A 12,650-nucleotide genomic window follows, 5' to 3' on the forward strand; every position below is an offset into this window, starting at 1 on the left:
TGGCTCAGCTGGTCGTGATGTCAGCACCAACCAGTGAGTTAAAGAACGCAGTTTGGTGATTGGTTGCACCGCCGGTCAAAAACAAAAAAAAACCCCTAAGCTCATTGTTGATGTCCTTCAACCTATGTTTACCAAATGTCCATGGAGAATAGGGTAACTTAGCCAAGATTTATCCCCCTACAATTAAGTAACAAGCCGTTCTCACATTCTGGTATCAAAATGAAGCAATGATGGGAACAAACAAACTCTTCATGAAAACAGAGTAAATTTAAGCCCTTGTGCCACAGCAATGCCGAAATGAAAAACGCAAGCCAAAAAAGCATTCAGCAAACGATCCTCTCTGCTAATTTTTTGAACTTCTGGGACCCATTAGTAAAATATAGGCTCAACAGTTACGTTAGAGGAAACTCTTGGCTATACTCATAATTAAATTTTGATGAGACACTGTGACCCTCTTTTGTAAGGGGAGCCAGGGGAAAATCTATGCAAATTGGACTTATTTCTATCAAACGGAGCTATGTGCATTTTGACAAGAGCCCTGAAATGCATATGTTCTGATGGGTCTCAGAGTTCATGTCTTAATGCACATAGTTCCATTTGTCAGAAATATGTCCAATTGAAGGTGTACCAGAGCAATAATTGGAACAATAGTAGATTTATATGAAGTTAGAACCATAATTTAGGGATGTGCAGAACTAAGTCATTAAGGTAAAAATCCAAAAGACTTAACAAAAGGCATTTTTTAAGTAGAAAAAATGAAGACAAGAAACGAGATCAGCTAGTAGGTTACTAACCCCTAAATTGAAGCAACCCTTAAAAACTGAGGGTTTCTCAATCGTAATTTTTGTCTTTCGTTTTTAATGTACGTACTTTCTATTAAACCAAGAGAAAAGTGCTGAAGTGAGGAAGTAGCGGTGCAAGGGATGCTAAATTTGAAGTCTCAAAACTCTCAAGAAATGCGATGAGAACTCTTACATTGTAAGAAAGATTAGGATTCAGTGAAGAAAGAATTTTCATGCAATTTAAAGAAGCAAATGAAAAAATGTCAGGAAAAGATCTTCATTAAATGGATACCAATATATCGCCCAAATTTTTCTCTGTATGATAATAAAAGTGACGTACGAAAGAATTGTGTTCACAATACTCTCTTGCTTAAAATAGATCTATCAATTACTCTGAGGAAAATGTCCCTCTCCCAAAAAACTTTCCACTAGTTTCACAAGATTCTAGTTCTTGTTGCAGCTAAGATTTTAACATCCTCTCAACACTATTTACCTTATTATCGTTCTGAAAATCATGTAACCAAGTTTTTTTTGTTTTTTCTCTGCAGCATCTATAAATGAAGTGGCTCGGTGGCGGAGAGTCAACAGAAATGTTGAATCAAACTAATGGACATGCACCGCAAATGATACGCCAATCTAACTCCCAGGTATGGACACCTATTTTTAACTCTCATTTCCATTTTTCACTTTGACAGATTTGATTAGTTTTTGCCAAGATTCTTCATGAGCTCTCTCAAGTAACATCTCTAGATCTATTTCAGCCAAATAACAGGATCTTCCTGATAGGATCAGAAAGTTCATTTGATCAGTTATGGTGGGCTTAGGTTTTGCTGCATCGTACTAAGTATTTGCTTGTTGTTCGAAAATTCAAATGTGTAAGTTCTCAGGTACCTTGTCATTTTCTTCAAGAGCATCCTGCACAACTTTTGCCCTAATATATGCAAATGTTAAAGAAGATTAAAATATCTTCCTTCCCTGGGTAATATATGTATCTTTTTGCAGAAATTTGACTTCTGAAATCAGAAGTGTTGCTACTGCATCTTATATTCAGTTATTTTAAGAAACAAAGAGGGATACAATGAACTTCATTTGCTTGGATTGAGACCCATAATTATGTTTCTTGGTTGTGCAGTTTATTTTCCTTTCCAGCTCAATATGTTGTCATGCAGGAGACATGGCAAGAACATGAACATAGTAGGATAAAACAAAACATTAAGATGACTTAACACAAAAACTGGCAATGAGTATATTCTCAGTGGTAACTTTACTTATCAGTCAAGCTTAAAGCGATGCTTGAAATCATTTCCATCATATATATTTAGGGAAGGTCTAGGTATGCTTTAAAGTAATTTTTGTAAGTTTGTTGTGTTTATGCACATCTTAAATTAATTTTGGAAGGGCGTTTTTAATTTGCATCAGCCTCTAATTCAATTGCCTATAAAAAAGTAGCAGCTCTGTCACTAGGTAATCAGCAGAATGTTAGGTGCAGAATCTTATTTTCTGTTTCAATAACTCAGAATTAGAACATGAAAATAATTTTTTGGAGCCTCTTAATTTGATCATCTTGCGAAAGGGTTTCTAAATTTTTTTTTTTTTAAAGTCCTGCACCACTCTGTAAAAAGTATGGGTGCACAAACGTCAACCTTTTTGTGAAAAAAGTCCTCTCATCTGGAAAATTTGGGGTACAAGTAAGAAGCCCTTCAGTTCAACCTGGGATGGCCAATCACTTTAATATCAAAATGACTGCCTTTCTTATGGCAATATGCTGTGCCCTTTTTATGAAATTGGATTAAAGGGAAGCTAATACATTTTTTTAGAATTATGGAGCATATGGCTCTGACAGTTTGAAATGTGTTGTTCTTGATTTCGAATTACAGAATATTATGGCTGCCCCATTTCTAAGTGCAGAGGTGATTCACTCGCTGATGAAAGCTCACAAATTTCAAATTAACGAGGGAAGACATCTACAGTTTTTTTTTTTTTTTTTTTAGAATGATAGACATTTTCTCACAGGGGCCAGCATTTCTTTGGTATTATCAAGCCTTCCAAATTTGAGAACTTTGAATCAGAGATTGTGTTTTCTCCGCTTAAAAAGTAGGTATCAAAATGAAGGGTTTGCCTAAAGGTGCTCAACGGAATCTCCCTTTTAATCCAAATGCATTTTTTAACCTATAAAACACTCGTTTTGTGCATTTACTTAGAACTAAAATGATTTATTTCTAGGTACCAATCGCGCCAGGTAATTCGGAAGATCTTCGTCAAATGCCAATGTCGCGCTCTCAAGAAGATGGTATGGTGAGCTACATTTTCCATAATCCTCAATCTGAGCCGGAATATTTAATGCAGCATCCTCCGCAGCCGTTTGAAAAATCGCTTCAGCAACCGCAGCTGGCTCCGATGAGATGGGCTCTCGGAGATGATGTCCTTGTTGATCATGTAAGTTCAAGACCTTCACAATAGTAAAATCTTTGATTCAAAAGCAGCGTAGGGTTAAACAATAGTAGAGTTCACAAACGGTACATTCAGGCAGCTCTTTTGCCACTGAGAGAATCATTCCTTTGATCGATGGTAAATATAGCGTGGAATAATCACACAGGACAAAGCTCTCAGTCAACTTGTGAAGGAATGAACCCAGAGCTAACACTTGTCTTGTAAGGCTTCGAAATTTTTCTGATTCTATAAAGTCAAACATCTTGGAAGGAAGATGCTGTTGTTAGAATTGAATAAGCGGTTCTGTATAGAAGTAGCACTTTAAAAGCAAAGAACTCAACCGACATCAGCTTGGAAGGAAGATGCTGTTGTTAGAATTGAATAAGCGGTTCTGTATAGAAGTAGCACTTTAAAAGCAAAGAACTCAACCGACATCAGCTGTAACTAATAAAAACCTTGACAACATGAAATATTGAAACATTCATGTGTCATGAACATTTCTTTTAAAAGAAAAAAAAAAGCAAGAAATATCCTACTTATTATAGTCTAACATATCTACATTAATTGCAAAATAAACCAAAAGAGGAGTAGTACCTAGTAGAAGTAGCTAGTTTTCTGCCCATTTCTGAACTTGGGCCTCCTTCCTAATGAACCCCAAAAAGGTATTTTACATCAACCCGACCCAGTATCAGATTGCGTTTGGACTTCTCTTCTTTTTTTTATAACAAATGGAATTTCTCCCCTTTTTATTCTGTGTTCATGAAAATACTTTGCAGCTTTTTTTTCTTTCTGATAATTGACCAATTGATGAACATTTTCAGCATCCGCAGCATCAACAGGCACAACAGCAGCATCAACATCAGCATCAACACCACAACGAGGGAGCTGGAGAACCAATGATGTTTCCTCATGGACCGCACCATCTTGGCCCACCCCCGGGCATCATTCAGCACCAGCCCCATTTGCAAATGCAACGCAACGGACAAGTAAGTGATCTCCCTTTCGACTTTTTATGCAAAGGTATAGCAGTTACAAAAACCTTAAGTGAATAATACGGCAAAATTCCAAAGGCAAAGATAGAGTATGATTTGAGTGAACAGGAAGTCGAAAAGCAAACCAAATTTAGAGCCATTAGGTCCACAGTTAACCATTTACTGACTATATTTTAGGTCATTCAGATGAAAATTGCAGTCGTTTAGGAGTTGCATCCGGTGTTAGTGGATCACCAAGAGGCTTGACAGTGCACCATCAGTGAAACTTTGAGAATCCTTGGTAAAAGTGGTTCTAATGAAGGTCTCATAGAGGCCCAACTTGGTGATATGACCTGTCTAACTAGTGAAAGTCGAATGAGAATAAAGCAAAGCTAAAGGTGTTCTAATGAGTGCTTGTCTGTAAGTCATCGGTACGCTTGCTTTGGAATGCTGAAGCACTTCGGTACTGCCGCTGTTGTCAGAAAATGGAAAATTGTGCTCCAACAAGCCTTTTTCCTGTACCATGAGAATGGGTCAGTCGCGCTAGTCTTAGAAACAAGTTTTGATGATTTCAGATTATAGATCAGCTAAAAGTAGTGAGATCTGTCCAAACAACAAGTTACCACGGTCAATATTTATGGAGATATCGTACTCCCTAAAACTTGACGCATGATGTCGTTCACCGCATTGGCGCATACCATGGTTTCTTCCACCATGGTTTCATCCGCATTTAAATCAAGCAACCATTGCAAATGTGTGTATCACTTATTGATCACTTCAAGGTGGATATAACCATGGTATTTGCTACTACAGGGGGTGATGTCATACGCCCTTTCGTTCAAAGGGCAGTGTCTCCATTTATATTCAATGCAGAAACTAAGCATTTGGATGGATCTTATTATTTTTTGCTAATCTATAAGCTTAAACCATCAAAACAATTCTGCAAGCGATTCTGTGACCAGAGCAACTAACTTATTACAGCTCTTACAGAATTATGAGCACAATGGCTAAGTCACCATCTTTTGGTCCAGATGAATTAGTGAATCAGCTACCACCTTGATTTCTAGGTCCAACTCTATTATGAGAAATTAAGGCATTTACGGCTGTTGTAAATGTTGGAATTTTAGATAGGAAGAAAATTCTCAAGGTGTTACTTTGCTCAAGAAAAGAAGGTCACAAGACATATACAGTAGATGCAACTATTTGTAAGTAACATTCAGTGAAGAGGGATACAAGAAAGTATAACGGTGGGTTCGAATGGAGCATCCATCCATGAAAAAAATTGATCTTAGACTTGGTTATTCAAACTCGATTTCAAAGGTAGCAAACCAAGTTTTTTTAGGTGAGCAAAAAGCGTGTCTCTAAGTCAGTTGGCAGAATTTTTTGTACGAGTGTTAATAAGAATATGTGGGTTTATACGCATCAAACCAACCAAATCAGGGAATCAAATTCAACAAAGAAATATCAGGTAAAACTTGGGAGATGTAGGGTGAAATCAGGAAACAGATCGAAGGAATTCTCAGTAGTTTATAATTTGCTCAGCAATATCAAATAAAGAACTGCTGATTACACTTGGGTATTTTAATGATCTGACGATGAGCTGTTCAGTGAATCTTTAACCAATTTGTTTAATCCATTTCATAATTCATTGGCCTTCAGTGGATGTAGATTTTTACTAGTTCATCACTTCACACCATAGTTAATCTTCAGTTTCTGAGATACTGTGTTGTGCTGTCAGGTTATCTTACGCACTATTCCTCTGAGGGAAAAATCAGCATTTTTAAAACTTGGGAAAGTAAGAAAAATGTGTCTTGAATCGTATCTTTGAGTCAAGTTTCTTTCTTCAGTAATCTCATTAGAACCCGAGTATCACTTAGTTTCTTTCTGCAATTTAATTTGGCTCCTTTTCAATTAATTTGAAAAAAACTATCTCATTTTAAATTCTGAGCAAATTAAAATGTCCCTACCAAAGTTTTACTTAGCTCGAAAGCAACAAAAATCCTGTGGCTCATTGTCAAGTGTTGTGGTTATTGAAGTTTTGCAATTTTCCAACGAAGACTGTGTAAATTTGCACCAACCTATTTACAGCGAACAAACCTCTCCTGTGTCATCTTTCGCTGGATGTTGTCTTGTTTCCACTAATTCATAAAAACCAATCCTGCCGTGTGACAGCTCTGTGCATTGGCTGCTATTAGATCAATATTCTGTTCAAATTGAAACTCTTGCCATCATTCACTCATTTCTTCAGAATTAAAAATATAATGCCATGTATCATCGTGGGAACCTTTCTGTATCTTTATTTGAAGAAGTTTATCCTTTTTTGGTGGAGTGATTGTTGCATTTCATCCATAGGTCTTACTGTGATGAAGTTTACCACTCTTCTGCTAGTACTGATATGTTTAATGCACTATCCTCATTGATTACAGTGTCAAAGGCCGCCATAGATACTTTAACTTTTAAACACCCCCCCCCCCCCTTTAAAGGCTAGTTAGATCCTCAAATTTTTAAACTATCAAAGACGAGGAAATTATCGAAATTTGTTTTTCCGAAAGTAATGATCCATCCATTAACACTGAGAGTAGAAAGGAATTACGTTCAGAGAAGAAATATTACTCTAACTCTTCAAAATTTGGAAACAATTCCGCCACTTTCATGAAAAGGACCGTATTACATTCACATTTTATGTGAATTTCGTTAATCTTCATTTCTCTTCTCTGGAAGGAGCTTCCCCAGACATTGGCTAAAATTGAAGTATCAGATCACCAAAGTAATAATTTTTTTTCGTCTTCTCTTTTTAATAAAGAACGTAATTTTTTTTTTTTTTTCATTTTGGTGTATTATATTAAAGAATCGTTCCGAGCCGCGAAAAGCTATCCAAAACCACTCGCAGACTCGCTCCAGTAAAGCTCATTTCGCACTGCACTCTGCACTGCTTCGTGCCGAATGTAAATGCACTGCGACATCGGCGGTCGCCTAACTCAGCGCAGCGCGGACGCGCTTAAAACGCCTTCAATTGGGGCGCTATGCAATTCACGACACCAAGACACGAATAGTGGTATCCTCCGCACTTGTGGTTGAAACAGCCGGTGAACGTTTCATCTCTCGTGAACGGAAATGACAATACATTATAGCTTGTTTCTATCCGACTCAAGGCGATTTCAGTTTCACATTCTTTGTATGAATCTTTTTATTAATTGTATTTCTTATCACTTGTTTGTCTGACAAACATCTGATCACTTTTTACCGTTGTCTAACAGAATCTGACGCTGATGAATGAAATTTTGATTGTATCTATGCATATGTTTGATACAAGTTTGAATAATATTTCAAGACTTTGTCCAAATTTCTCGGACTTTCGACCTATGACAATAAATAATAGTTTGAATTTATTTCATTTGCATACAGTCTCTCCAGTATTAATACGTCACACGTCTAATTAAATTGGTTTCTGGTTAGGGATTTACGTCTAAAAAACCAAATTTTATAAGCGAGGCAAAAAACTGTTTGTTTTTAATGCCGGATGACTATAAAGAACGGGTTAGAATTTGCTTGAAAGTTCTGAAATTACGCGAATTTCACTCTTTACTTTTTACTTTTTGCTCAAAAAGTTGCCTATTTATCAGCAATTAATAAAACGTAACGTTAACCTCCGAGCCTAAATTTTGCCTCGCCTGATTACACTGCTTAGCTTGGTAGTGCATTGTCTCGAAAATCTATCTCAGCGGGCTGATTATTGATATCGATAGACAAAGCTGTAGACAAAGTAGACAAAGGGGAAATGGAGCGATCCCATTTATTACGGGCGGGTGTTATTGACACGATTACACTGTTTAGCTTTTTAGTGGAGGGTCTCTGAAATCTATTTTTTCTGCGGGTTGATTATTGAAATTGATAGACGAAGGGAAAATGATGCAATCCCATTTTTTCTTGATACGGGTGGTTGTTGATGGAACAACTGTATAGTAGGATCCCTAGTGGGTTGCCGAATGCCGATAGTGAGTGTATTACCGACCCCCTTTGTCTTTTGCAACCATTCGCCTCCACTTATACGAACGCTACATTTCTTTCTGTTTTCTTTGTCTGTAACTTTGTCTATAAATTTCGAAAAATGAGCCTACCGGTCCATCATGAGAAAAAGTTGTGAATTTGGGGGGGGGGGGGGGGGGGGGTAAGAACCTGTCGAAATCAGGGGTGCAGAAAGTACTTAGCATTCCCATTTTAAAAACAGCCTGTCTCTCAGAAAAGTCCAAATTTTGACTTTTTACAACTGTGTAGTTATAAATTGCTGCGAATTTGCGAAAAACACGTGATTCGAGTGCTTCAATTTCCCGGAACTATTTCCAAATTTCGGAAATTTTGAAATTTTCCTGAATTTTTCCCGGACCTTTGAAAGTCTCGAAAGGTTCCGACTCCGAGTCTTTCGCAATTTTCGAAACTTCCTCGGAACTTCAGAAACAATTCAAAAAGAATCCCGGAACTTTTGACGATCATGGAATGGGAGAAATGGAAACAAAAAAGTTCCGAATTCCGGAATTTTTGACGGTCATGAAAGGGGAGCACTGCGTGATTCTTCCCGCGGTTTATCGAGAAACACGTGATTTTTAGCGCAATTTTGCGGCATTAAAATGCGATTTCGCCGGCTTTCCTTAGAGTCCCTTTATACTGAGAGTAAAGACAATGTGAATCCATTTCTGATTGGTTCCCGTATTTTAGACCTTCACAGTGTCACAAACGGGAATAAATATTACATTTTCGCCGATTGCAAAGATAATAATCTGGAATGGACCCGGGAATTAAGGGTTCGGCTAGGAGCAAACAGAATGAGAGAAGGAACGGAGAAAAGAATCTGAGAATGGGCCGATCGAAGATTACAAAAAACGTTCAATTTGTGTAATCTTTATTCCCGTTTGTGACTCTATGAGGGGGTGTTGTCATGACTCTCAGTATAAAGGGACTCTAATCGCGACCCGCCCGGTCGAGGAGTTTTTGCACCCCTGTCGAAATGACGGGAGCCCAATGTGGCAGCTATCGCGGCAGTCGGTGGTGGTATGCTGCGGATGAGCCGGTGTCCTCTGCTCTTCTGCTCCTCTCTTTCCTCTGCTCCTCTGCCTCCCCTGTTCGGCGCGTCGTGCGTCGTCCGCGACGCTCTATCCTCTCGTCCGCGGATTCCTGCCCGCGGTCGGCGCGGAGCCTGGACCCGGACGCCCGCTCCCGCTCTGGATGGAGTCGGTGTTTCGCTTTCGAGTCTCCGTTATTTATAGAAGTCGTGCCTCATGCGGGATCCCCCCGCCCTCCACCCCTCGCCACCGCCGGATGGATCCTCGGATGTCTTTTCCGTCACTCGTGCGGAGACGGGGCAAATTGGAAGGAACACAGGGAATTTGCACTGCTTCACGACCAACCGGCTTTTTTTGCTCTTTTTGGAACGGGATACTGTCATGCTAAGGAAGAACGCCGTATGAGCCTTCAGACGTTGCCAAGTTTCCCTCGATGAAAACCTAATTTACTGAGAAAATTGAGAATATTTTTCCCAAAAATTGTAGTCAATTTCGTACGCAATTTAATCTAAAATGTCTGAAAATTTGAAGGAAAAATGTACATGAATGTTGTCAAAAATACGTATTTTATCAAGAGAAATTTGGCAACCCTCGGATGTTCATACAGCGTTCTTCCTTAGCACGGCAGAATACGTGCCGTTCGTTTTCATGGGCTGCTGGAGCCAGGTGCTTTAATACAGGGTGTTCTCTTAGAGAGAACTGAGAGGAAGAGGCGGTGGCAGTTGTTATTGTTTGTAGGTTGATCGGCCTGACTCCGCTTTGCAGATAAACACTGAACAGCCACCAATAAGACCGCGGTATCACACATTAGATGATCATTTCCCTTAGGGGTGCAGCGGGCTGATTGTTGAAATTGGTAGACAAAGCGATAGACAAAGAAGACAAAAGGGATACGGAGGGATCCTATTGGTGAAAGCGGGTGGTTGCAACAGACAAAGGAGGTAGAGGTAATGGAATAACTCTGCCGTGCTAAGGACAAACGCCGTATGAACCTTCAGGCGTTGCCAAATTTCCTTCAATAAAACACGAATTTCCTGGTGCACTTATGAATACTTTTCTTCCAATTTTTCAGATAATTTTGCCCGGAATGTCTCCTATAGCTCCTGAAAATGTCGAGGAAAAAATATTCATAACTTTCTTAAAAAATAACTATATTCTGAGAGGAAATTTGGCAACTCTCGAATGTTCATACGGAGTTCTTCCTTAGCACGGCAGAACTAACGACAACCCACGGGAGACCGGATAATTAGTCCACCATTCTCTCCCTTAGTCTACAGGAACCCCCCATTTCAACCAATAGGATCGCGCCGTACTCCCTATGTCTTCTTTGCCTATCGGTTTGTCTATCGATTTCATCAATCAGCCTACAGAAAGTTCTTAGCCATCACATTTTTGGAGTCAGCCTTCGCATTTTTAAGGTTGTCTTAACATTGCTGTCCACATGGAGACCTTCGCGCTTCACTGTTTTTTCCCCGCTCAAAGAAGCGCTTTTCACTATTTTCTTCGCGTTAACAGCGCGTTACACAGTTTCCTTCGCAAAAAGCTGCGACATCATCTGTGTACCCCGCACTCCAGTGCTTGATCTCTATAATACTACGTCGTACAGGACCAACAAGGCACTGACTTCTTTCTAAAATGATTGGGATTTTCCCCCATCTGGATTTGCCCGCTAGGAAAGTTTTAAACTTGACGTGCGGTGCCCGCCAACGAGGAAACACGGTCTAGAATCTGAACTTCTGAAATCGGTAATCCTAAAGGGTTGGGGGCGTCGGGGGTGGGAGGGGGGATGGGGAGGGGGCCAGGAGAATGCGAGAGGCACGAGAAACACTCTCCATTGTTGACTCGCTGATGACTCGTTCACCTTGAGTCTTTACTCCGACATCGGCGACTTCGCCCCTGGGTTGCCGAAGTTCGTGCGGTTCACATTCTTTCTTCCGGGAAAATGTGATGATTTTCTCGTATAATGGCAACGGCGCTTTGAGCCTCGGCTGCCGCCCCGTCGTCGGATCTGACACATTTTAATCGCGGATTTTCCACGAGCTCGAAAATTTTGCGGATTTCGCATCATTAGCGAATTTTCACGATCGGCCACTGATGTGTATGGGTTCGCGAGTTATGCCGATTTGGCGCGCGAAAGTCGGCGCTGGTTTCGGGTCAATGTTTGCTCGTGAATGTGGTCCGAAATCGTGTTGCAAGCGAATGTGGCAACTCGGTGCTGATCCGCCGTTGTCACAATGCAGGGAAAATGAAGGGCACGGAAAATCTGACTCAGCTCTTTCAACCAGATTTTTCAATAAATATGACCATGTACTTTAAAAGTGAAATCGCCAGCAGATCCGATCTAAGAAAATAGTAATGAAATCGATTAGTTTGCCACCATGTTTGGCCGAGGCCGTGTCAGGTTCCATGGTGGCGACCTGGGAAAGTCAGGGAATTCATAGGAAAAGTTAGGAAATCTTGTGAGGAACATGTCGGTTCAGCAGCATCGACCAGCGCTATGCGAGAGAGTGAGGAGAACTTCGATTCTTTCTAACTGTTGCAATAAAATTTCGTCCTAAATTTAGCGAGAACCCAAGGAATCGACGAAAATAAACATTTTTGGCGTGCCCCAACATCACTTGAAGTGCTTAAGGGAACCATGGATATGGTCGTCCATGCAAATTTTGAAGGAAATTGAACCAATAGATTTTGAGATGTGGCTGTACGCAGATTTGGGGGACGCCGGACGGACGGACACACATGTTTTCAAGTATGGTTATCTTGACTCCAGGGACCTGAAAACGCCGAGAAATTATGACATTTCAACTTTTTATTTAATTTTTTTTCTCGGACGATGACAATGCTAGAGTCCCTTCATATGCTGAGAGTCAAGACAACACCCTCTCATGGAGTCACAAACGGGAATAAAGATTACAGAAATTGAACGTTTTTTGTAATCTTTGATCGGCCTATTCTCAAATTCCTTTCTCCGTTCCTTTTCTCGTTCCGTTTGTTCCTTGCCGAACCCATTATATCCTGGTCCATTCCAGATTATAATCTTTGCAATCGGTGAAAATGTAATCTTTATTCCCGTTTGTGACGCTGTGAAGGCCTAAAATACGGGAAACAATCAAAAATGGATTCACATTGTCTTGACTCTCAGTATAAAGGAAGGGACTCTAGACAATACTTCCTCTATCCGCAAGGGCGGGAGCGATAAAGTAAAAATCCAGGTGGTGGTTCTGTTCTAAGATCAGGGAATCTGGGAATTTTGAAGCAAGGCACACACAAACAGATTCAGGGAATTGAGAAATGAAGAGTTATGAAGACCATGCACCTGACCATATCGTCGGCGATAAAGGGAATTTCCCGTTCGAGCTGGTGGCGCGGCGTTCGGCGATCCGAGGAAAGTCAAAGCTCCCGAGTCGCCG

At 40.1% G+C, this 12,650-nt stretch overlaps 1 protein-coding gene across 14 annotated transcripts in view; it reads left to right on the forward strand.

Moving 5' to 3' along the window:
- The window catches only part of LOC109041486 (pumilio homolog 1), a 376,227-nt gene that overhangs the window by 2,397 nt on the left and 361,180 nt on the right, over positions 1-12,650 (forward strand). For all 14 annotated transcript variants that reach the window (XM_072302962.1, XM_072302960.1, XM_072302961.1 and 11 more), the window contains exons 2-4: positions 1,331-1,429; positions 3,006-3,218; positions 4,034-4,198. In XM_072302962.1, coding sequence (XP_072159063.1) covers positions 1,340-1,429; positions 3,006-3,218; positions 4,034-4,198 — 468 coding nt within the window. In that variant the 5' untranslated portion in view covers positions 1,331-1,339. The remainder of the gene's footprint in view (positions 1-1,330; positions 1,430-3,005; positions 3,219-4,033; positions 4,199-12,650) is intronic.

The sequence above is a fragment of the Bemisia tabaci genome, chromosome 7, assembly GCF_918797505.1.
Source record: "Bemisia tabaci chromosome 7, PGI_BMITA_v3".
In the NCBI taxonomy this organism is placed as follows: domain Eukaryota; kingdom Metazoa; phylum Arthropoda; class Insecta; order Hemiptera; family Aleyrodidae; genus Bemisia; species Bemisia tabaci.